Source organism: Poecile atricapillus, chromosome W (genome assembly GCF_030490865.1).
Source record: "Poecile atricapillus isolate bPoeAtr1 chromosome W, bPoeAtr1.hap1, whole genome shotgun sequence".
NCBI lineage: Eukaryota > Metazoa > Chordata > Aves > Passeriformes > Paridae > Poecile > Poecile atricapillus.
This window is the reverse complement of record NC_081288.1, coordinates 2,144,575-2,169,819: the sequence shown is the minus strand read 5'-3', so window position 1 is coordinate 2,169,819 and position 25,245 is coordinate 2,144,575. Positions and strand designations below refer to the sequence as shown.

Below are 25,245 nucleotides of genomic sequence, written 5' to 3'. Positions count from 1 at the left end.
AGAACTGCGGAGGGAGAGGGGCCGGGGGAGGAGGAGGAGGAGGAGGAAGAGGAAGAGGAAGAAGCAGCTCCCAAGGGGGAGGACCAGGAGGAAGAGGAGGATGAGGAGCAGCAGCTCCGGATGAGGAAACTGAGGAGGGAGAGGAGGATGAGGAGGCAGCTCCCGATAGGGGGGGAGGAGGAGGAGGAGGAAGAAAAGGAAGTTGAGGAAGGAGCAGCTTCCTGATGGGGAGGAAGAGGAGGCAGCAGCTCCCAGGGGAGGGGATGAGGAAGATGAGGAGGAAGAGGAGGCAGCAGCTCCCAGGGGAGGAAGAGGAGGATGAGAAGGAAGCAGCTCTGGATGAGGAGGATGAGGAAGCACTGCATGGGGAGATTGAGGAGGAAGAAGAGATTGAGGAGCAGCTCCCAAAGGGGAAGATGAGGAGGATGAGGAGCAGCAGCTCCCAGGGGAGGGGATGAAGAAGATGAGGAGGAAGAGGAGGCAGCAGTTCCCAGGGGAGGGGATGAGGAAGATGAGGAGGAAGCAGTTCTGGATTAGGAAAATGAGGAGGAAGAAGAGGATGAGGATGATAAGGAGGCAGCAGCTCCTTGATGGGGAGGAAGAGGAGGATGAGAAGGAAGCAGCTCTGGATGAGGAGGATGAGGAAGCACTGCATGGGGAGATTGAGGAGGAAGAAGATGTTGAGGAGAAGCTCCCAAAGGGGAAGATGAGGAGGATGAAGAGGTTGAGGAGCAGCAGCTCCCAAAGGGGAAGATGAGGAGGATGAGAAGGCAGAAGCAGCCCCAGCTTCCCCCTGCACTGCACAATTTGAACCCCTTGGTGCTGTCCCAGAAGGGTCTGAGGTGCCCCAAACCTGTTTGAAATTGGAATTTTGGGGATGACTTTTCACTTCCCCTGGCGGGACGTGGCTCAGGGGCATCAGGGAGAGATTGGGAAGGAGATTCCAGAGCATCATGGAATATCCAAGTTTGGAAGGGACCCACAAGGGTCCCACCCCTGGTCCTGCCCAGGACAATCCCAAAATCCCAGCACGTGCCTGAGGGCATTGCCCAAATGCTCCTTGAGCTCTCTTGGCATTGCCAGAGTTTTGTTTTGGGGGTTATTGAGGAATTTTTGGGAAGAAGCCAATTCCTGTTGCTCCTTTGGTGCATCCAGGGGGTCTGAGCATGGAGCAGGCAGAATCTGATCCCAGAAAACTTCCCACCAGTGGGATAAGAAGATGGATTTTTCCCTCTGATCTTGTTCTGTGTGAGGTGGCTGAAAGCAAGTCCTGGATCAAAGCTGTGACAACAACGGAGCAAATCCATTGGGAATGATTATAATTCCAACAAAATGGATATTTCAGTGGGCTGAAGTGGGAGAAGCAGCAGGAAGGGTTGGTCCAGGGCCATTCCTGGCTGGGGAACTCACAGATTCCAGGGTGGAATTCTCCTTCCCTGCTGCAGGTTTGATTGTGGCAGTGGATGCAGGAATTGTGTGGCTGGAATCCACATCCCATTGTGGATTTGCTCCTTTCCCAATCCAGCTTTTCCTGCCCCAGGAGCACCAGTGACTGAGATCCACTCACAATTCCCAGCTTCCCCTGTGGATCCTGGAATGATGTTCTACAAATTTCATTTTGATTCACATTTATTATTGTTTAGGCCGCTCTCCATCGTGGGCCCAAAATAATGGGAATTCTGCTGCAATCAGGAATTGCAGGGAAGTGTTTTTCCTCCAGGGAGAGGAGGAAATCAACCACCAGGAGATGATTCCTGGAATGTCTCAGAAGTCTTTGAGGCTCTTTGTGGTTTGAATTTGCAGGAATCGCTTCCTGTGTCTGGTCACTGCACATGGGAGGAGGAACAGGAAAGGGACAGGGAATGTTGGGGCTTCCCAATTTTCCTGCAGCTCCAAGGACCCTCAGGAAAGGCTGGAGGTTGTGTTTGGAGGGTTGGCACAGGGATATGGGGGCACATCCTGGATATTTTGGATGTCATTTGGTCCTTTGTGGTTGTCACTGGATTTTTGGGATTGCTGGGGGTTTGAGTGTAATTTGGTGAATTTTGGGATCATGGGGTTTTTGGGTGTCACTTGGTCCTTTTTTGGGATCACCCTGTTTTCCCAAGCATGGCTTGACTGGGAATGGGAAAACCCAGGGGAGCAGGGGATGGATGAAGGATGGATGATGGATGGATGATGGATGGATGGATGGATGATGGATGGATGATGGATGGATGATGGATGATGGATGGATGATGGATGGATGGATGATGGATGGATGATGGATGATGGATGGATGGATGATGGATGGATGATGGATGAAGGATGGATGGATGAATGGATGGATGATGGATGGAGGATGGATGGAGGATGGATGGATGATGGATGGAATGTGACTCTTTCGGATTTGTGGTGCCAAAGCTGTGGGATGTTCCCACCTCAGGCCTTACCTTCCTGTGGAATTAGGAATTAATAATTAAATAAATGGGAAAAGTCCAAGATTTGGGATCAGATCCTTGGCTCCAGCTCAGGGACTGGGGGATCTTTCCCTGACTGGGCAGGGGGCTCCTCTGGATCAGCCTCTCCCATTCCCTGCCCATAAATCAGGGAATCACGATGGGGTTTGTGTTAGAAGGGACTTTAAACCCGTCCAGTTCCTACCTGGCCATGGGGTGTTGGATGGGCTTGGGTCAGGAGATGGGAATGTGGAAATTCCATGCCCAAGCTCTCCTTGCTGGCTCCTTCCATGTCCTTATTCCAGCAAAAGGGGATCTGGGGGCAGGGAGCAGATTCCTGCTGGGAGAATTTCTCCGGCCCCAAGCCCAGGAGGCTCCCAGGGGATGCAGAACCTTTGGGATCTTTGTTCCCTTTGTCCCAGTTCCTGCTCCCCTCAGGAGCACTTGGAAATGTGAATAACCTGGAAAAGTTCCAGCCAGAGGAACCGGAGCGGTGCAGCCCTGGCTGCCAGCCAAGCACTCAATCTCTTTATCCATCACTTTCCAACCCCTTTTTTCCCCCCCTTTTTTTAACCCCTACCTCCTTCAAATTCAACGATTTTCCCAAAAATCCCCACCTTTCCTTGGCCATGAATCCTTCTTCCCTGGAGATATTCCCACTTTGGGAGTGCATAATCCCATTCCACCTTTTTTAAGGGAAAAAACAGCTGAACAAGCGTCACCCCCTGGATGCCCCACGTGGCAGCAGGGTGACAAAACTGCAGATATCCCGTTCTTTGTTCCATGAATCCATCTGCTGAGCGGTGATTCCCAGCAAAATTCCCCTTTGGAGTCACCCACCCCAAACCTTCACCCCTCTCCTGGGATTTCTTGCAGGAATTGGAGCTCGGGGACCCCTCCTTTGCTGTTTTCAGCACCTGCATGGGCAAATCCAACATTTTTTCCCCTCAAACTGTGCTTCTTGGAGAGGGAGGAAGGTTCTGCCTGGAGATGATCTTCCCAAGAAACACCCAACTGGAATTTTCTGCTTGGAAAAGTCTCTAAATTTAGCTTTAAAAGGTGTTTTTAACATGAAAATCTGATTTGTGGGGAGTCACCATGGAGCAGAAAAAAGGAGAGGAGGGTCTGGATGTCATTCCCAGGACTCACCAGGTGTTTTCCTGGGTGCTTCCAAGCTGAAATCCTCCATCCCAAACTCCTGGAACATTCCTTGTCACAGGAATCTTAGACAGACTCCTGATTCTCGTTAATCCCTGGTGTTAATTGGGATGGAATCCCTGGAAAAGAGCGAAGCTGGATGCAGCCATTGAGAATTTTATTTTTTTCCCCAAATCCATAATTTCCACCTTGGAAGTTGTCCATGCTTCCGTGGGAACAGGTGAGGCTCAGAGCAGAAGAACTTCTGATTGCCCATTAAAAAAAGAATAAAACTCCTTTTGGCAGGAATTCTGCCAAAATTGGCAGGAATTCCCTGCTCCACAGGGAGAATTCCATGTTTTCCAGAGGGGGAATTCTGCAGCAGTTTGGGGGAAACATTAAACCACCAGCAATAACCAAAATTCCAGACTCCTCTGGCATGGTGGGCTGGATCCTCAAGGAAGTTCATCCTGGATTTAGGAGCCTGGAGAACAGGGTTGGATGCAGATGATTCCTGATTTTCCTGGTATTTTCTTCTGGATTAATTGAAGTGGGAATTTCTCCTGCTTTTATCCCACCACCAATATTCCCATTTGGATTTCATTGCCTCAGGTGGATGTTGGGAAAGGAGGGGCAAAGCTGAACTCTGAGCGTTAGCGAAGAAATGGAGGAATTCAAGGATTTATGGATTTTAATCCAAATTTTCCAGGCCAAGAGGAGCCTTTTTAGCTGGAGAAAAGCTTTTCCTGGCGCTGAGGGTGGGTGGGAGCGTCACCCTCAGGTGGCCCCAGCTCCAACCTCTTTCCTTCTGCAGGCAAGGGACTCTCCAGGCTCTGTGCTGACTTCCAGGAATTTCCAGGAGCTGCTTCCCGAGGGAAATGTTGTGTGTCCCCATCCTTGTCCTGGCGGTGGCCACGGGGCCGTTCCGAGCTGGGGCTGTTCATGAAGGTGAGTGACCAGCGACACCTGGGTCACCACGGGTGCAGCACCCGGGACATTTTGGGGAGGAAAATCCCTTTTCCAAGCAGATTTTCCTGCTCCTGGCATGGATCCACACATGGATCTCTCGGGGTGGAGCTCTGGTGCTTTTAATTCCTGCAGAGGATCGTTTTAGGTTGGGATTATTTGGATAACAGAGCACCTCCAAAGGAATTCAGGGCCTGAGTTCCTGCTCTGGGATTTATGGAGAAATCAGGGCTCTGCTCCAGAGAAAAACTGGGAGAAAGGGAAAAGAAATCCCATCCTGATTCCTCCTCTGAATTCTGAGATGTGGTTCCAGCCACCACACAGGGAGAGGAAAAACCTCAAGGAAGCCTTGAATCCTTCTCCTGCTTTTTAGGGAGCCGGGATGGCACAAGGATTCACCTCCCTAGCTCCAGGCAAGCCCACGGAGAACTTTTGGGATGAGGGGCTGGATCCAAAAATCAGTAGGAAAAATAATTCCAGGGAAGAGCCTCATGGATGACCCAGGGTGTATTTTTGGTCCCGGGGGGTGATCCTTGAGAACTTCCTCCAGAGCAAATCCAGAGCTCCCAGAATTGTCCCAGGCTGGGTGGGATCCTCTTTTTTTTCCAACAACCCCCAGGTCTGGAGGTGCAAATCCATCGAAATCCATGAAATTCAACAAGGGGTTAATGGAACCCTCAGCATCAGCTCGGAAATTAACTCAATTAAGCTGCTGTCCATCAATTAACCAATAAACTCGAGTCTAATGCTGTTTAATTCTGAGCTGGGAGCGGGGCAATAAATCAGCGTTGGGAGATGTCTCTGGCAAAGCCGTGATGGATGGGACGGGATCGTTTCGGGGGTGCACGGAAAATTCCAAATCCAGTCCTATCCCACTGTGATTAATAGAGCTGTCTGAGGTGGGATTTTCTCCAGAAGGTACCAATCCAAATATCTTTAACATCCCACATTTCCCAGGACAGTGCCAGGTGCCTGATCCAAGCAGGAATTCTGAGGTTTTGGGATTTTTGTTGCAGAAAAAAAAAAAGGAAAGGCCCCAGAATGGGCTGGGATTGTCACTTTATGGGGAAAAGGGCAACATCCCATCCTGTGGAATCCCAGATTTGTTGTTTTCCTCCTCTTTATCCCTGAATGGAAATGAGGGTGGGGTGAGGAAGACTCTCAAAAACCAGGATGGGTGGAAAAAGCTCTCTGGGAATTTGGGATGTGCGTGAGGCAGCAGAGACCCCTCTGATACCAATTTTGAGGATGTTTTCCAAATCAGGGCCAAGAAATCAGGGAAATCTGCACTTCCTGGATTAGCTCCAAGAGGTGGGCAGTTCTGGATTTTGTTGGGAATTTCTTGTGGGAATACAGGGTGTGGTTACCCTGGTGAGCTGCTGAAGGATTTCTGCCAGTCCTAAGGATGGAGATCAGGACTGGGATTTGCTTCCCTCTGTCTTTCTGGGGGAACAGGGACATCAAAACCCCAAAGGTGAGGAAAAGGAATAGATCCAAAATAAAAGCAGCAGCTGGGAAAGGAGCTCGTGGTGATCCATGAGCAGCTGAGCTGCTCCCAAACACCCCGGACAGGGAGATCTCTGGGAAGGAGAATTGAAGTAATTGTCTCCTATTTTTCTCAAGGAAAAGTTGTTCATATCCCAAATTCAACCCAAAAGAGCCAGTCCCTATTTTTCTGCAGTAAACAGAGCTGTGTTGGGAAGAACTCAGTGTCAGGAGGCAAAAAGAAGGATGAAAACCCAAAAATCCTTGGATAACATCCATCATCCACAGCTGGAAAATGATCCCTCTCCAATCAAAGAGGATTGATCAGGGACACAGCAATGAAGGACAGCACAAAACCCAAATATTCCCAAGCCCTTTGGGGATCCTGCTGGTAGGAATGGGATAAGAATCCAGGGAATTGAAGAGGTCAGGCTAGAACAGGTTTTCCATGTGAAGCAGAATCCTGGGAAACACACCCAGCTCCTCTCCCTGGAAACCAGGACAGATTCTCCTGCCTGGTTGGAGGGAGTTTGGGCTCCAGAGCTGCTGGTGAAAGTCAAGGCTGGGTAAAATCCAAAATTACACAAAATGGGGACAAAAATTAAAATGAGACATTTTAAAATAATAATAATATAAACAATTTATATTAGTATATTTGTCATTATTATTATTATTATTATTATATAAATATAATAATAAAGAGGTTGAACCCAATCCTGGCGAGGAAGGTTTAACCCCCTCCTTCAGCAGGGTCTGGAATAAATCCCTGCAAGGGAGAGAAATTCCAAGGAAAATACAAATTTCCCATATCCCTCGCAGAGTCTTTATGAGTTTAAGCATCCCTAAAAGTCACCAGATTCCTGTCCATTAAATGGATCTATGAAATGCCTGAAAAATACGGAATTCCCCGCTGGAAGGGAACACTGGGAAGGGAAAAATGCTTTGCTGTTGGTTCAGGGAATTTCCCTGTACTCCTGTCCGTTCCCTGCCATCAGAGCTGTCGTGGAAAAAGCTTGGAAAAACACTCCCAATTGTTCATTCTTTGCAGAAAATCCTGCTCGTGCCCAGGCTTGGGTGGTCCCACATCTCCATCGGTGTCCCTGGATGAATCCCAGCATGGTGGATGGGATGGCAGAGCTGCCACATTCCCAAATTTCAGTCACGGGTGGCTCAGGGGCCTGTGTGTGGCTCTGGGAATGTGGGATCCCACTCTGGTGGGTTTGGGATTCCACTCTGGAATTCCCTTTTCTCCAGAGTGTCCTACACACCCGATGCTTTGATGGAGCTGGGATTTGGGGTTTGTGCTGAAAATCATGGAATGGCTGGAGTTGGAAGGGGCTTTTTAAAGGTGATTCAGTCCAATCCTGCCATGGACCTTCCACTATCCCAGGTCATCCTGGCCTTGGACACTTCCCAGGATGCAGCATCTCTGGATGAGAAACTTCTCCTGGGTTGGAACATCCAAATGAGGAATTAGTAGGAAATTAAGGCGAGCACAACACTTGTTACTCCGGGAAGCACCTAAACATGGTGTCTCCATCTCCGTCCCTTCGGAATCCTAGGAATTCAGGATCCTGGGGGGTTTTCCTCCTTCCATGGTGTGGGATGAGCCTCCCTGTCCCTCTTGTCCCCTCCCAGCCTGCAGGACAGCAGAGGTGGCCAATGTTCTGTTCCTGGTGGGGCAGACGGACGGTGCAGGGAAGGAGAGCTCCCGGCTGCTCCAGGATTTCATCGGGAGCGTGGCCAGATCCTTCGAGAACATGGAGACGGGAAGAGGAGGCATCCGGCTGGGCCTGGCTCTGTATGGGGAGACACCAAGGTGGGTCTGACCATCCTCCTCCAGCCACTCCTGGATTCCTGGAATCCAGCTGGTGGATGAAGAGCTTCCGCAGCTCTGGGGAGCCTCTGAGCAAGAGCTGAACCCTCAGCAGAGTCATCCAGAGCTGCTTGGCCACAGGGAATTCGTTCAGGGCAGGAAGGATGGGTTTAAACATTTAAATTCCAACTTTTAGATCCTGGGTTGTGGCACCACGGTCTGGGGCTTGTTCCCTGCACTCCCCTGACCACGTGAAAAGAACTTCTTGGCATGAGTTAAATCCATGGAATGGTTTGGGTGGGAAGGGACCTTAAAGACCATTTCATTTCAGCTTTCATGGCCAGGGAGACCTTCCCCCATCCCAGGTTGGTCCAAGCCTCATCCAGCCTGGCCTTGGACATTTCCAGGGATTCAGGGGCAGCCACGGCTTCTCTGGGCAACTGGAAACCGAACTTCAACATTATTGCTGGTTTTGGCCATTTTCTGCTCTTTATTCCCCCATTTCTCATTCCCAGGATGAGAGTTGAGCTCACGGACTACGCAACCATCAAAGGAATGCTGGATGCAGTTCAGGATCTCTCCTTCAAAGGCAGCAGCCTCCAAACAGGCTCAGCCCTGGCTTTTGCAGCTCAGGCCTTGTCCCACCAGGACACCCTGAAAGAGGAGGCAGCAAAGGTGGGTGAGCTCCTGAGGTGTTGTCCAGGGATCAGCTGGGCCATCCCAGAATCCTGGAATTGTTTGGGTCAGAAGGGAACTTAAAGCCCATCCAGTTCCACCCCCAGCCATGGGTAGGGACACTTCCACCACCCAGGCTGCTCCAAGCCCTGTCCAACCCAGCCTTGGATACTTCCAGGGATCCAGAGGCAGCCACAGCTCCTCTGGGAATTCCATTCCAGCCAGGAATTCCTTCCCAATATCCCATCCATCCCTGCCCTCTGGCAGTAGGAAGCCATTCCCACTTTGTCCTGTTGCTCCATGATCTTGCAAGTTGTCCCTCTCCACAGGGAAGAATTCTTTCCTGGTATCCAATCCAAACCTAGTCCTCCTTTAGGACATGAGGATTTGTAGGGATGAATCCTCACCCTGTGCTGGCAGGAATTTCCTCCCAGAGTTCCTGCCCCAAGCAGAGATGAGACACAAGGGCGGGAGAGCCATGCAGAGAGGATCCTCAGAGGAGGATTATTTCCCAGCTCATGGAAATGATTCCATGTGAGTTTCCTCAGAGGTTTTTAAAGGATTTCATTCCAAGAGAGGGATTTCATCGGTGCGAAATGCCACAACTCCGACCGTGACCTCCTGATGTTGTGCCTGTTCTTCCCTGGCTCTTACCCCAACTCTTGCAGGTGGTGATTCTGATCACGGATGGGAAATCCAGTGATTCCGTGGAAGAGGGAGCCCGGATCCTGCAGGATCAGGGGGTGACAGTGTTTGCTGTGGGTACGTGTGGCCACCAAAACCTCAGTGTGATCAACCCTCGTTCTTCTCCCTGGGGAATATTCTGGATTCACAGGAATCTTCCTAAAAACTGCTCCCAGGCTCATCCTTTGGCAACCACTGCAAGTCCAGGAAAATTGTTGTGTTCTTGGATATTTTTGTTGTTGCTGTCAATAACTGATTTATTCAGTGGGAATCGGTGATTTTGTATCTGTCAAAGCCACTTGGGAGTTCAGATGGAGTTCGATAAATGGTTCCATAAAAGTCAAAATGTTTTGATGTGACATTTAAAAAAAAATAAAAAAAGAAGCAATTGAAAATGCTTTTGCTTCTGAAGGTTTCCCTTAATGGGGTTCAGGGACTGACTCAAAAAAGTCCTTCAGAGTAATTCCATGAGCAAGGAAAGGTTCCACTGCTCGCCTCATCCCCAAGAGTTAAATTCCACCAGTCAAATCCTTCCCTTCCCCAAATATTTCAGGGAATGACAGGAATGGTGGTGGGGTTTCAACACAAAGAGCAAGCAGGTCAGTTTGAATCACTGTGAGGTGAAAATGGGGGAAGGATTGATTTGTAGGGTGGGTTGTTCCCCCTGGAATTTTCAAGCAGCCTCCCAAAATCCTGCTCAGCACAGGAATGTCTCTGTATCCAATGGGAAGGATAAGGTCAGATCCTGCCCTGTTCCTTTTTTTTTTCCACCTCTCAGCCCATTACCAGCAGTGAGACAATCTCTGTGACATGTCTGGAGAAATCCTGATCCCTTTTCCCTGGTTGAAGAGGCTTCCTCTGCTTCCCCCATCCAGCCCGAGACTCCAATCCTTGTTCCCTCCTTTTCCTTGGCAGCACAACCCAAAATTGGTGTCAAACTCAAAGCCCGGCACATCGCACCCCCTTTCCAAAGCCTTCCCTGCCCCATGGATGGTGTTTGATGTCCTTTTTTCCTGCTCTTTCCCTCCCCTAGGGATTAAGGATGCTGACAAGAACCAGTTGGGCAGGATTGCTTCAGATCCCGCTGCGGAGCACGTGCTTTACGTGGAGGATTTCCATCTGCTCCCAAATGTGGCTCCCAAACTGTCTCGGAGGCTCTGCTTCACCGCCTCGGAGCCACCACGTCCTGTCAAGCAGAGGGTGCAAGGTGTGTCCAGGTTCTCCCTCGATCCTGCTTTCCATCTGCTCAAACCGACCTCTGGATGTGCTTCCATGGGGATGGACTTCCCACATCCCTCTGAGGGAGCTTGAGGGGTCGGGTGGTCCTAGAGGAGCCACCAGCTCATGGAGCAGCTCCTGCTTTGGGATAGTGGTCCTGGGGGTTTTTCTTGTGGCTGCCTCTCCGTGGTTTGTTTAGAGATAGCAGTTCCTGGGAATTTTGATGCTGGATCAAACAAAGGGATCAGCAATGGGATGGAGCAGCATCTCTGCTCCTTGGGGTATTTTGTTGTGGGATTGTCACAGGGAATTCTGGTGGCACAGCTCGGGGTCTGGAGAAGAACTTCATTTCCTGCTGAAGATGCAAAGAGCAGCCAAAGGGATCTCCAAAGAGATCTCCAAAAATATCTCCAAAGAGCTCTCCAAAGAGATCCAGATCTCTCCTCAAAGAGATCCTGACTGCAGTGAATCCAGAGGTGATGACGCTGAATTCTTGCCCTTTCTCAGCTCACGAGCTCATGAGAAGCTGAGTTAAAAGTTTGGGGTAGAAATGGGGGTAACTTCACCTGAGACTTCTAAGGGTCTCCATTTTTTTGCTTCTTCTGTGGTTCTGCAGCACTTCAGGGCTTCCTGTGACATCCCATGGAAATTCCAGGCTTCCTGTGACATTCCATGGGGAGTCCAAGCTTTCTGGCAGATTTCTCCAGTGTGGGAAGGAGAAGGGCGGGGAGGAGCTGCTGCCTTGTGCATTAACCGGGTGTTCACTGGGGAAGTGTAACCAGAACCAATTTTGGTTTCCCGCTTCGTGCTGTCAAAAAACTGGCCCAAAAAAATTCTGCTGGAATATCTCCTGTCCAGAAGCAGATCCCAGGTGTCCCTGTGCTCCCTTAACCTGAGCGACATCCACGGCTTTCCCAGTGTGGAATATGTTGGCTCCATCCATGAACTTCCACACGTGGTGGAATGCAATCCAAACTTCTTCCTCTGTGTTTTTTGCAGATGAGCAGATCCTGGGCCCTCGGGATCTGCGTGTCAGCGAGCACAGCCACAGCTCCCTGAGGCTTTCATGGGTGGCAGCCACGGGCAGGGTGACAGGGTACCGTGTCCATGTCCACCCCTCGCTGCCACCGGGGCAGCCGGAGCCAGAGCACCAGCGGCAGGTAGGGTCATGTTCCCACTTTCCAGGGCACCAGTTGGGTTCCAGTTCCCAATGCTGGGTTCCAGTTCCCGGTGTTGTGAGGTCATCCTGTGTTGAGGGCTCCTGGTTAGGAGGTGGCACCACATCCCTCAGCCGTCTGAGTGGCAGCAGGATTGGCGGGAATTCCTGAGGGTTGAAGTGAAGGTGTAGATCCACCGTAGGATCCACCAGTTTCAGTTCCCAGTGTTGGGGGTTCGTCCATGTTGAGGGAATGCCTGGTTAGGAGGTAGAACCATATCCCTCAGCCATCCCAGGCACAACAGAATTGGTGGAAATTCCTGAGGGTTGAAGTGAAGGTGTAGATGCACCATTGGGATCTGCCAGTTTCAGTTCCCAGTGTTTGGTTTCATTTCCCAGTTTTGGGAATTCATCCATGTTGAGGGAATGCCTGGTTAGGAGGTAGAACCACATCCCTCAGCCATCCCAGGCACAATGGAATTGGTGGGAATTCCTGAGGGTTGAAGTGAAGGTGTAGATCCACTGTGGGTGTAGATTCACAATGGGATCCACCAGTTAAAATTCCCAGTGTTGGGTTTCAGTTCCCAGTGTTGGGAGGTCATGCTTGGTTAGGAGGTGGCACTCAATCTTCTCAATATCCAATCCTTTTTCTTCTTTCTGACTGCCACCACTCAATCCCATCCAGCTTCCCTGGCAGCATCTCCTGCTCCTCCTGCGTTCATGTTTTGGGTTTTGGGATTTTCCATGTCCTTGTGTGAGGGATGCTGCCATGTGCTCCAGCTCATCCCACACCACACAAAGTTTGAGAGTAAGACTGAAGGGTAGAAGGTATTTGCCCTAAAAGCTTTGATTCCTAATAATAGAACAAAGCTATGAAATCTTAAATTATTAAGGTGAAGATTATTAATTGTATCAATTATTAAAATTGTATTTAACTGGAATGATCATCCTTGGCAGCTTCTATGTTTTCCCTGTTATTATGAGATCCTGAAGTTCTGTTTCCATCTCATGCCCTCAGGTTACATCAAAATTTCCTTCCCTGAGCTTTAAAGGAACTTTCTTGGTTGTTTTTCCTTCATTTTCTTCAAAGGAATTTGAGATCAGCTTTACCCTTCATGCACTCTCCATGTTTTATTTCCTGGGCAATTCCATGGCCTGTTCCATGGGCTATTCCACAATTTGAGGATCATGTCTGGCTGAGGGTTCTAAGAGGCTCCTGCTGGTGGAAGTCACCTTGAGCAGGTGTGGAAGGTGGCCTGATGTTCTGCGGTGGTGGTGTAACGGTGTCCCTTGTCCCCCTGTGTGACAGATGGAGGTGGATGGGGACACAACCACGCTGCTGGTGACAGATCTGAAGCCCAGCACCAAATACGTGCTGACGGTGAGGGCCAGCTATGGAGGGGCCCTCGGGGAGCCGGCAGCCATCAAAGGGAAAACAAGTGAGTGTCCTCTGTGGAAAACACCCAGCCCAAAGCTGGAGAGGATGGATGGATGGATGGATGGATGGATGGATGGATGGATGGATGGATGGATGGATGGATGGATGGATGATGGATGGATGATGGATGGATAAGGGATGGATGGATGATGGATGATGGATGGATGGATGGAGATGGATGGAGGGAGATGGATGGATGGATGGATGTGGATGATGGATGTGGATGTGGATGGATGGATGGATGGATGGATGGATGGATGATGGATGATGGATGGATGGATGATGGATGGATGATGGATGGATGGATGATGGATGGACGGATGGAAGGAAGGAGGGATGGACGGATGGATGCATGGATGGATGGATGATGGATGGATGGATGGATGTGGATGATGGATGTGGATGGATGCATGCATGCATGGATGGATAGATGATGGATGGATGATGGATAGATGTGGATGGATGATGGACGGACGGATGGACGGATGGATGGACGGATGCATGGATGGATGGATGGACGGACAGATGGACGGATGGATGGACGGATGCATGGATGCATGAATGGATGGATGGATGATGGATGGACGGATGCATGGATGCATGAATGGATGGATGGATGATGGATGTGGATGGATGCATGGATGGATGGATGGATGGATGGATGATGGATGGATGGATGGACAGATGCATGGATGCATGGATGTCGCATGTGCTTGGAGCTCCAAAGTTTATTAGAGAAGCTCCTGTTGAGTCTCAAGGTGCAGGAAGGACTCCTTGGCCTTCCCGATTGCTCCAAGAGGAGCCTGGATAAGGCTGGATCCAATCCCACCTCTGGATTATCAATGGATTAAATCTAAGGATTTATAGAGGTGTGGTTGAACCCTTGCCCAAGGATTAAAGATGGCAAACCAGGCATATTTATATTAAAATCAATGATTTCTTATGATAAATGAGTAGATAAAAAGATCTTAATCAGAATTATTTGCTGCACAGTAGAGAAGCTAAAACTACCAGGATAGAATTGTGCACTTTATCAAAGTAATTATACTGTAGTAATTATGTTAAAGTAATTATCTTGAAGTAATTGTAATACAATTAGCAAAAAATCACAATTATTGAAGCAGAGATTGATGTCACTCACCCAGACCAATGTCCAGGGGCAAATCTCTTCTGCTGACTCTCGAGGAGTGACTTTCAGGGGTGTCCCCACCCAAAGGAATCCTCATTCCCAAGGAGGGATATAGGGATATGTCAGGACAATGTCTCCTGGCACAACTCTGGAAACAATCTAGGACAGAGATTTCCAGGCACTCCAGGATAGAGGAGAGTCCTTGGAAGGACTTTTCCTTGGAAGAACCAGCTGAGGATGATGCTGTGAATTCCTTGCTTGCCCTGGCAAACCACTTCTGCTGACCCTCGAGGGGTGAATTTGAGGAGTGTCCCCACCCAAAGCAGGAATCTCAATTCCCAGGAAGGGATACGGGGACGTGTCAAGGGAACGTTTGAAAGTGGGACTGGACTTTTGTCATCTCTGCTTTTAGGAATTTTCAGAGTTTAAGGGGTTCACTAATCCCACTCACATCCCTGGATGAAGCACGAATCCCACTTTTCCCAAGGAGTTTTGTAAAAAATTATTCCTTTCTTCCCTGTCTTCTGTTCCTCCCCGCACCCCCTGCGATGTCTGGAATTCTTTGTCTTCTTGAGGGAAGATCTCTGACAGGATGAATAAATAAAGCTCCTCAATGAGGTTTGACTCATCTGTACTTGCCAGGAAGAAGATGGAATGTCTTTATGGGTGGAAATAAAGCCATTTGATCTCTCCTCTTATTATCCCCAACACGAAGCCAGAGGCAGGAGCTATAAATCCGTCTGCCATGGCTGGCTGGATCCAAGTGGGCTCCTCTCCCTTGGAATTGTGGCTGTGGGAGCAAAGCAGGGTTTGATTCATGGCTTTGATTCCTGTTCAGCCTGCAAGAACTGCGGAGTTTCCCCTGCCCAGGGCAGATTTCCTCTGTTTGTCAGAGTGTATTTCAGATCCCAACACCATTCCCAGAGAAAACTCCCAAACTTTCTGCCTTGGGATGTTTCATTCCTATTTTCAAGTGGAAAAAAGGGTTGGCAGGAGGGGGGATTGTTGGTTTTAAGAAATCAGCTGAGAGAGAGTTGGTGTTTCACCTCCTTGTGTCTCTCTGTCCCTGAAAAGATTTTCCAAGGATCTTTTCCATTATTCTGGCACTGCCACCTCCATTTCTGTCCTTATTTTTGTGTCCCCAAAGCTCCTGTGCCTCCAGTCACCAATTTCCGGGTGATAGAAGAAGGACTTTTCAGCCTGAAGGTGGCTTGGACACCTCCCCTGGGAAAACTGGAGGGCTACAAGATCTACATCCCCAGGGGTGAGTTTTGTTGATTTTTAATTAATTTAAATCAATTTTTAGTTGATTTTTCTTGATTTTTCTTGGTGTTTGCTTTAAAAAGAGCAGTGATCACCAAAACAGTGATCCAGCAACCAAGGGAAAGTGCTGTTAACTCCTGGAATGACTCTGGAAAGAGTCCAGGATAGACTTTTCCAATATTGTAGTTCATCCAGGATAGAGGAGAGTCCTTGGAAGGACTCTTCCTTGGAAGAACCAGCTGAGGATGATGCTGTGAATTCCTTGTTTGCCCTGGCACATCCAGATGTTTTTCCCACTCAAGTCCCTGCTCTGGTGGGGATTTGGGATGAGTTCAAGCCTTCGGGATGCCTCCCACTCCCTTCTGTGGAATCTGAGGGACAGCACAGCCAGAATTCCGAGCACCACATGGATTGGCAGACTCCAGCCACACCCCTGAGCCATCTCCATGGTGTGAAGACCTCCCTGTGGGATTTAGCCTCATGGAAAGGCTTCACCATCCCTTTTCTCCTTGATTTTGCAGCCAACAAGCCTGGGATGACCCTTGAGCAGATCCTGCGGGGCGATGTCTCTTCCCACCTGCTGGAAAACTTGCAGGAGGACAGGGAATACAGCATCAGCATCTACGCCGTGTATCCTGAGGGCCCGAGCCAGCCCGTGGCTGCTCTGGGGAGGACACGTAAGAGCCGTGACCCCGTGGTTGGTCCCTTTTGTCCCCAGCTGTTGTGTCCCCACCTCAGAGCTGATGCCCTCATGCAGGACCTTCCCAATTCCATCCTAACTCTGCCCCCATGGACATCCTCAAGGCCATCCTGCAGTTTGGGGGAATGTGGGAGATCGTTTTCCCTCCTGTTTTGCACCCACACTTCACAAGGTTGGTGCTCGGAGATGTTTGGTCCTGGACAGTCACAGGTTGGGCTGTTCTGCTTCTGGTTTAGGAGATTCCCCTGGGCAGGAGCTCCTGGAAATCCCTCTCATGGAATCATTAAGGCTGGAGAAACTCTCGGAGATCCCCGAATCCAACTATCCCCAGCACTGCCATGTCCCCAAATGCCACATCTACTTGGCTCTGAAGTCCTTCCAAGGACGTGACTCCAACTCTTCTGACCACCCTTTCCATGAAGAAGATTTTCCCAATATCCAACCCAAACCTCTCCTGGCACATTTTGAGGTCATTCGCTCTTGTCCTGTCCCTCAGCCCATGGGAGCAGAGCCCAGTCCCACCTGGCCACCTCCTTTCAGGTGTTCCCTTCACCCAGCTGAGCTGGAGGAACATTCATGGAGAGCCAGCAAAGTCCTCCACTCCCAAGTGGATGCTCTGAAATTTTCTTCCCTGTCCTCCTTCCAGTGAAGCTCCTGCCTGTGGAAAACCTCTTGCTGCAGAATGAGACCACGGACACGCTCCAGGCCCGGTGGAGCCCTGTCCGGGGAGCAACGGGATACAGGCTCACCTGGACATCAGGTATGGAGAGGGGTGGGATTCAGGCTCAGCTGGACATCAGCTATGGACAGGGGTGGGATTCAGGCTCATCTGGACATCAGCTATGGACAGGGTGGGATTCAGGCTCACCTGGACATCAGCAGGTACAGACAGGGGTGGGATTTAGGCTCACCTGGACATCAGGTATGGAGAGGGGTGGGATTCAGGCTCACCTGGACATCAGGTATGGATAGGGCTGGAGGTGTCTGCCACTAAGCAAAGCATGGAAAGATGGGAGCTGTGAGATTCCCAAGGTGTTGGATACACTTTGGATTGGATTCCATCTTTGTCCAGAGGGAATTGGGGGTTTTCTCAGGGTCTGTGACCGGTGGAGTTCTCTCTGCCATGGATGCAAAAATTCCTGCTGTGGCTCTGTGTGAAGCAGGCTGGTGGATATCCAGCCTTGCTACATGGAATTATTATTCCATGGATTTACTGGACCTGAGGAGCCTTGGAATAGCTGAGAGGAGCTGGGAAAACCCTCCCTGCAGAGCTGCACAGCCCCTGAGTTTTTGGGGGGACAACTGAGTACATGACTTTTGGGGGGACAGCCTGGAAGTGCCTGTGCTTGTTGCTTTCCTCTCTGCAGCACCAAAACCAGGCTGCATCCCCCAGAATCCTCATTTTTAGGCAAATTTGGGTGTTTGGAGACAGATCCACCTTTGCAGCTGGAGCTTTTCCCCTGACCTGAACCCAAAGATATTTTCCTTGGTGCTGGGAGTGAGAAATTCCAGTTTGATGGCAGATTTTGGCCCTGGGAGATGGACGTTTCTGGGACTCAGGGATGTCAGGACACCTGGGCTCTATCCCAGGCTTTGAATAAAATCCGCATTTTCCTGTCCCTCAGCTCCCCTGGTTATGATGGAAGGAGGCATCTCCCACCAGGAGAGGCGGGGATTAGTGGGAAAACAGCTCCAAAGGTCACCAAAGGAGGGAAAAATCTTCACAGGGAAGATATAAAACAGCTTTTATGCTTTGTCATAAAAAAACAACACCCCAAAACTCAGCAGTTTCCCCAGGCTGTGCCAAATATCCCAGCTAGGAAAGGAGCTCGGTCAGGGACACTGAGGGGACAGTGGGACAATCTCCTCAGGTAGAGCACATCACCTCCACCCCGAATTTCCAGCTGCTTTTCCACCTGATACCAGCTCAGCCCAATTCCACCCCAATTCCAGGGGTGGAGAAATCCCAAGGGCAGCCCCCCCCCCGGCCTCGGGGTCCTCTCCCCACACTCCCAGGATTAGGGATGTAGCGATGGGATCCAGACCCTGCCACCCATCCCAAGCACGGGAGGGGTTTGGTTTTCCTCGTCTGACTTTTAAAACCGGGATTAGATAAACACAAAGTGGAGATGGGAGCTGTGGAGAGCGGGTGGGAAAAGGGGGATGGGGCTCCGGCTGCTGCTGGAACAGAAAATGGGGACGTGGCACCATCCAGTGACCAAACTGGAAAAGACATTTTCCCTCGTTTAGAGGTTTTCCTCAACATCCTGCTGCCTGCACCTCCCTGACCCTGGGAATCAGGGATTCAAAATTCGGGATTTCGAATTCGGCATCACAGGAATTCGGTTTTAACTCTTCTCCTGCTGGGCTGGGTTTAGCTGAGCTGGGTTTAGCCCACAACAAGGACATTAAAACTGCTTTTTGGGGCATTTGCTTTGCTTTGCGAATCCATGGGTTGCCTCAGTGATCCTGGAACTCTTCCCGGGTGGATGTGGATTATTTCCACCCGCAACCACCCGGGGTGGTCCCGGTGTGCTGCAGGGTGGGGTGGGCTGAGCTGGGGGACACTTTCCCTTCACAGAGGGCAGCATCCAGGACGTGACCCTCGGCAGCTCCTACAGCTACTACATGATCCAGGGGCTGGAGCCGGGCACGGAGCACACAGTGACCATCAACCCCGTCTTTGGGGACATCGAGGGACCGGTGGTGACTGGCAAAGCCACCACGGGTGAGTGTCCCATGTCAGCTCCTGCAGACCCGGGGGTGCTGGCACAGAGTTGGTGTCACTTCTGCCACTTCTCTGCGTCGTTGGGTTTGGGGACCTCTTTGAAGCTGTTGGGACCTCGGGGGAACTGGGCAACTCTTCTCTCTTGCAGTGGCATCCAGCACTGTCCAAATGCTGAAAGTGAGTGAGATCTCCATCAACAGCCTCCTGGTATCCTGGGATTCGGTCGCGGGAGCCACCGGGTACAGGGTGGCCTGGGGTCCGACACCAGGTGAGATCCGTCCCTGCTCTCCCCGGAATGGGAGAAGCTCAGGGGTGCTGGGATTATGGCAGGTCCAGCTCTGAGCAGCCTCTCCCACAATTCCAGAGCATGAACTGAAGCCAGGGATTATTCCTGGCCCTGCGGCACCAACCTGGCCCCAGCCCAACACAGAATGAGTCCCCAGGAAGGAGACAGGGAACATTCCCAGATTCCTGTGGTCCCTGGATGTGAGATGATTTGGATTCAGTTCCTCTCAGCTGGTTTGGGTAGTCTAGGTATTAAAATTCCAGAATAAATAACCACAGGAAAACTCTCCCGTGCCCCTGTGAGCACATGGAATCCCAACATCACTGAGGTTGGAAAAGACCTCCAAATCCAACCTGTGCCAAATCCCCACCTTGTGATGGAAGTGCCACATCCAGTTGTTCCTTGGATGCCTTCAGGGATGAGGACTCCAAACCTCCCTGGGCAACCCCTTCCAATGCCTGACCATGAGGAAATTCCCCCTGAATTGTTCTGGAACAGGTGTCCTCCAGCAGAAGGAATGTGGTGGATTTCCCGGGATTCAAGAGAGCCGCTCTCCGGACTCTTTCTCCTCTCGTGTTTTATTTTCTCTTCCAAAGAATTCTTTGGCAAGGACCGTCCCCGTCACCTGGCCCTCAGCAAGTCGGTGACGTCCCACCAGCTCCGCAGCCTGGCCCCTGACACCGAGTATGTGATTTCTCTGTCCGTGCTCTTCGGCTCCGGGGAGGGCCCCGGGATCACCACCTCGGCCAGGACGGGTGAGTGCGGGTGGGACGGTGGAGTAGCTACTACGGAACGCAACTTCTGTGTATCTGGTGTGTATCCCTGTCTGTTCCTGTGCTCTGGGCTTGGGAAGAGATTCAGATTCACAAGATCCCAGAATGGTTGAGCTTGGAAGGGTTGGAAGCCCATCTTGTTCCAGCACCTCCCACTATCCCAGGTTGCTCCAAGCCCTGTGCAGCCTGGCCTGGGACAATTCCAAGGATAGAGCAGACACAGCTTCTCTGGGAAACCTGTGCCAGGGTCTCCCCATCCTCACAGCCAGGAATTCCTTCCCAAAATCCAACCTCAACCTGCTCCCATGCAGTTTAAAGCCACTCTCCCTTATCTGAAGTTCCTTCCCAGTGGTGAAGTGCCCAATCTGCACTCACTGAGCTTCCAGGTATCCCAAAATTCACACCAATATTAAGTCCTCCACATTGTTAGAACCCGTCCGAAAAACATCTGAAAAATAGGAAATCTGGGCAAAATCTGTTCTAGGAAAAGTTAGGAAGATAAAGAGGGTGGAACATCCTGGTGCAGTCCTTTTTGCTTGGTGGTAAGTGCTGCCTCCTGCCTCAAAAATTCCATAATTCCAAAGGAATCCTTCTGGGAGATCAGATTCCCTGGATAAGAGGCAGCAGGTGCAAATCCTTTGTGTAAAATGGGGGAAGTTGAGGCACAAACCTTGTCACACTCTCTCAAACTTCTGGGCTGCTGCCCTGGGAGCAGGGGACAGGCAGGACCACTGATCCAAAAGCAGAGGTGGGATTCTTGGAAGAGGTTCCAAAGTGGCAGCAGGTGACTGGAAACCCTGGAATACCACATGGAGAAAATGGTCTCACCCTTGTGAGGAAGAGAACAGGGAATGTCCGGCAGCTGTGAGAGCTCTGGGTGGGTGTTTCACCTGGGGCACTGGGATATGGATCCCCTGACTCCATGGATCCCTGAGCCCAAGGATCCTGACATGGATCTCCTGACTCCATGGATCCCTGAGCCCAAGGATCCTGACATGGATCCCCTGACTCCATGGATCCCTGAGCCCAAGGATCCTGATATGGATCTCCTGACTCCATGGATCTCCTGACTCCATGGATCCCTGAGCCCAAGGATCCTGATATGGATCTCCTGACTCCATGGATCTCCTGACTCCATGGATCCCTGAACCCAAGGATCCTGATATGGATCTCCTGACTCCATGGATCTCCTGACTCCATGGATCCTGATATGGATCTCCTGACTCCATGGATCCCTGAACCCAAGGATCCTGATATGGATCTCCTGACTCCATGGATCTCCTGACTCCATGGATCCCTGAGCCCAAGGATCCTGATATGGATCTCCTGACTCCATGGATCCCTGAACCCAAGGATCCTGATATGGATCTCCTGACTCCATGGATCCCTGAACCCAAGGATCCTGATATGGATCTCCTGACTCCATGGATCTCCTGACTCCATGGATCCCTGAGCCCAAGGATCCTGACATGGATCTCCTGACTCCATGGATCCCAAGGCCTGGCCTGGCCTTGCTCCCATTGGATCTGGGCAGGACGTGCTCCTTGATAACCTTGATGACCTTGGTGTCTCTCCAGGAGATGAGGATGAGGAGACACCAAGGATAAGCAAAGACCCTTTGATATAATTTTAACTCATTAACGCGTCAGTGATGAGCCTTTGGGCGGGAATCAGGATGCTCCTGATGTTGTCCCCATCCTGCAGCTCCTCTGGGATCTGTCTCCAACTTCAAGGTGATGTCCCACACCAGCACCAGCCTGTCCTTGGCCTGGAGCGCCACAGCCGCTGCCACCAAATTCAAACTCACCTGGAGCCCCATGGGAGCAGGCAAAGGTGAGCAGGGGAAGGACATTCCAGGCACCTTCCCAAATTCCTGACCTGCTTCTGGGGGTAGGAAAGAGATTCCATGGCTGGGGAACTTGGTCCCGTTGGTGATGGCTCCTCTTCCTTGTTCTGATGGTTTTATTGATGGAGATAATCCCCAGAGCTCTGGGAGAGCAGTGCAGCAATTTCCTTTGGAGGAAGGAAATGAGCTCCAGGCTCTGAAATATCCCTGTTTTTCCAGGAAAACAGGTTGCCAGGACTCGCTACCTGGGCAGCAGAGTGTTGGCTCATCGGATTGAGCACCTGGTGCCCAACACCCTGTACAGGGTCGGTGTCCGGGCTGTGTTCAGCAGGACCGAGGGGCCGGAGGTGGTCCTGACTCACCACACAGGTAATTCCTGCTGGAAAAACCCTCCTTGAGTTGGGATGCAAAGCTTGGATTGGTCTTGGGCGTGGGATTGGCTCTGTTGGTCAGAGGTCTGGTGATAAAAACACCAAAGTTTTGGGTTCAATCCTCGTGTTCATCCATTTGAGACTTGGACTCCATGATCCTGGTGGAGATATCCAAGATATCCTGTGGATGGTGGAGGCACGAGCTGGTGGTAATAATCCATGGCTGTTCCCATGGGAGTGGACACATCCTTCTGGCATATTGGACAATCTTGGATTTATCAACACAATTCCCAGAGCTATTTATCCACCCAGGGAATGCAGGAGCCTCTCTGCAGGCACCACCCAGGGTCACTCACCAGCCTTCACTCTTGAGGTTTGGGGAATTCCTTGGATTGTGGCTTTGCCTCTTCCAACACAGAATTCTGGCTCCTTCCAGTGTCTTTTTCACCAAATTCCATGAGTTTTTCATGGAATTTGAAGATGTGTCTGGATGATCCATCCTCTCTTGGAGCTTTTCTCGTGTCCCTTTGTGTGCCACCAGTTTGGTGTGGGTGGTAAGAGATGTGGATGAGATTCCTCAGCTGGGAATCCATGGATCCATTAGGAATTTCAGCCTGGCATCCTGGGTAATGTTTGGAAAGTAGATATTGAATGAATGCCCAAATTCTTCTCCTCCACCACAGCTTGGAGCCAGGGTGCTGCTCTGGGGCTGAGCTGAAATCTTATCCTGGCTCATTTTTCCAGCTCCTTCTGGAGATTCCAACCCCACCCTGACCATCCAGGACCTGAGGGTTACTGACACCGGTGTAAACACTTTGAAGCTGGCTTGGAAAAAGCTTCCTGGGATAAGTCACTACAAGGTATCCTGGGAGCCATCCAATGGTAAGAATCCCAATCTGTTGGTCAGGGAGCACAAGGAACCCACAAAAATGGGGAGTTTGGCACAGGAAATTCCTTTTTCCATGGGTGCTTGGGGCAGGAGGGGATTTTAATGTCTGCTGGGGCAGGTTGGACTCCTCTGAGCCTTGAGCTAAGCTTTAGGCTCTAACCAAGGATATAAATATAGCTGGGATTTGGGAATTCCAAGAATCAGTTCCTTTCCGCAATTGTGACTGGACCTCTCTGATGCCTGTGCCTCAGTTTCCCCGTGGGAAAAATGAGTTCTTAACTCTCCTCCCTGGCCAGGTGCTGTCAGATGTGTGTGAAGCTGCTGTAGCAATGACTCTTACACTTCCCTTTCCATGGGCACCGCGGGTTTTTTTGGGATGTCTCCTCTCAGGCAACTCGGAATCCTCCCAGCTGGTCCCAGCGGATGCCGCTTCCTTTGCCATTCCCAAACTGAAGGACAACACCAGCTACACCATCTCCGTGTCTGCGGTGGGAAAGGGACGGGAGGGAAAGCCCGCGGTGCTCACAGCCAGAACCTGTGAGTATGGGATTCATGGCTTGGGATAAGAGCATCTCCATAGGGGACTGAAGAAAAAGAGCAGTTTTGGCTGATAGACACCTTATTCTTGGAATTCCAGAATGTTTTGGGTTGGAAGGGGCCTTGAATATCATCCACTTCCAACACCTTCCATAGGCCAGGTTGCTCTAAGCTCCATCCGGTCCGGCCTTGTTTCTTCTCAGATCCCACCAAAAACCAGGCATTGATCCTTTCTTCTTATTATTGAGGATTATTGGGATTTCCCTGTCTTCCCCTGCCAATAATCCCCATTTTTGTGGCACGTTATCTTGGAATTCCCTCTTTATGCAATATCTTGACCATTTCCAGCAGGAAAAGGCCAACATCCCTCATGAGTTGTGCCAAAACGGGCAGGTTTGGAGATCAGAGGGGAAAGTCAGGGATGTGGGGACAACACTGGGATTTCAGGGATCATCTAGGGAAAAAAAATCACAAGAAAAGCTTCATTACCCATCCCAAAAACTCACGTTTCAATCAGTTTAGAGTCCAGACTGAAGATCTGGCAGTATTTCCCTCAGTTCCCACCAAATGAGAACCTGATCTGATCCAGCTTCTTGGAAAACACCTGAAGTGCTGGAGGAACTCCTTCCTCTCCCCGGAATGGAATTTGGGAGGCAGAAAGTCCCCAGAGCTGTTTCCAGCCCCTAAGATTTGTTCCTTGCTTTTCCAACAGTGGATTTTCCCAAAGTGACGGAATTCACAGTGCAGGAGGCCACGGATTCCAGCGTTTTGTTGTCCTGGGATGCTGTTCCTGGAGCATCCCTGTATTTACTGACGTGGGGATTGTCCTCAGGTAATGTTTGGTGCAGGGAGGAAACCCTGATCCATCCCCTGGATTCCTCTGGATCCGGATTAGCAGGAGAACCCTGGGGGTTTCCGTGGGTTCCTTCATCTCAGCTTCTCCATTTGGCTGAAAAAGAGGGAAAAATGGGAGCTGGAGGAGGCTCATAAAATGTCCCTTTTGGCTATTTCAAAATCCTTGGAGGAAGAAAAAAAGGAGGGGTGGGAATAGCTCAGGAAAAAAGGAATTTTGGCATTATCTGTGTCCCTTCCTGTCCATCAAATCCACCAAAAAAAAGGTGGATTTTTGTCATCCGTAAAACGTGGTTCTTTCCTGTTTAAAATCTCTGCTCTACTGTGAAGAACTTAAAAAAAAAAAAATTACTTAATCATTCCTCACCATTCCTTTTCCCAATTTGGCTTTTCAGGATTTTCCCTTTTAAAGCACTGACTCCATGATTATTTTCCTGGATTGGACTAAAATCCTCTTTCAGTTTGGAGTTTTCTGTCCCTGTGGCTTCAACCACAAACTTTTTCCCAGGATCAGTTCATGTCCAAAGTCACTAAAGAAACCAAATCCAACAGAATTCCCTGCAGTTCTTTCGGCTCTACCAGGAGCTTTAATTTATTTATTTTTTTTTAATTCCAAGGATATTTCAGGATTGACAGCTCCATACCTGCAGGTTGTGTCACTCAGGATGAACAGTCCCATGACAGCAGCATTTTTTTGGGATAAATATTATGGAAGAGTGATTTGGGAATGGAACATTTGGATCTCTGGGGTGATTTTAGTGATTTAAAGCAACTGTTCCCTTTCCTGTGCTGTGCTGTTCAAATATTGATCCAGAAGGATTCAGAAATCCCTGATTTCAGAGCAGTGTGGGAATCGGG

The 25,245-nt window shown here is 50.2% G+C and overlaps 1 protein-coding gene across 1 annotated transcript in view; it reads left to right on the top strand.

Moving 5' to 3' along the window:
* The first annotated feature begins 4,453 nt into the window (after positions 1 to 4,453).
* LOC131591561 (collagen alpha-1(VII) chain-like) overlaps positions 4,454 to 25,245 on the top strand; it is an 81,274-nt gene continuing 60,482 nt past the window's right edge. Inside the window, exons 1-19 of the mRNA XM_058862374.1 lie at positions 4,454 to 4,523; positions 7,665 to 7,845; positions 8,358 to 8,517; positions 9,186 to 9,279; positions 10,235 to 10,408; positions 11,419 to 11,579; positions 12,885 to 13,014; positions 15,290 to 15,406; positions 15,927 to 16,082; positions 16,752 to 16,865; positions 16,985 to 16,987; positions 18,687 to 18,833; positions 18,982 to 19,101; positions 19,716 to 19,874; positions 21,597 to 21,725; positions 21,958 to 22,107; positions 22,854 to 22,991; positions 23,389 to 23,535; positions 24,248 to 24,367. Coding sequence (XP_058718357.1) covers positions 4,454 to 4,523; positions 7,665 to 7,845; positions 8,358 to 8,517; positions 9,186 to 9,279; positions 10,235 to 10,408; positions 11,419 to 11,579; positions 12,885 to 13,014; positions 15,290 to 15,406; positions 15,927 to 16,082; positions 16,752 to 16,865; positions 16,985 to 16,987; positions 18,687 to 18,833; positions 18,982 to 19,101; positions 19,716 to 19,874; positions 21,597 to 21,725; positions 21,958 to 22,107; positions 22,854 to 22,991; positions 23,389 to 23,535; positions 24,248 to 24,367 — 2,470 coding nt within the window. The remainder of the gene's footprint in view (positions 4,524 to 7,664; positions 7,846 to 8,357; positions 8,518 to 9,185; positions 9,280 to 10,234; positions 10,409 to 11,418; positions 11,580 to 12,884; positions 13,015 to 15,289; positions 15,407 to 15,926; positions 16,083 to 16,751; positions 16,866 to 16,984; positions 16,988 to 18,686; positions 18,834 to 18,981; positions 19,102 to 19,715; positions 19,875 to 21,596; positions 21,726 to 21,957; positions 22,108 to 22,853; positions 22,992 to 23,388; positions 23,536 to 24,247; positions 24,368 to 25,245) is intronic.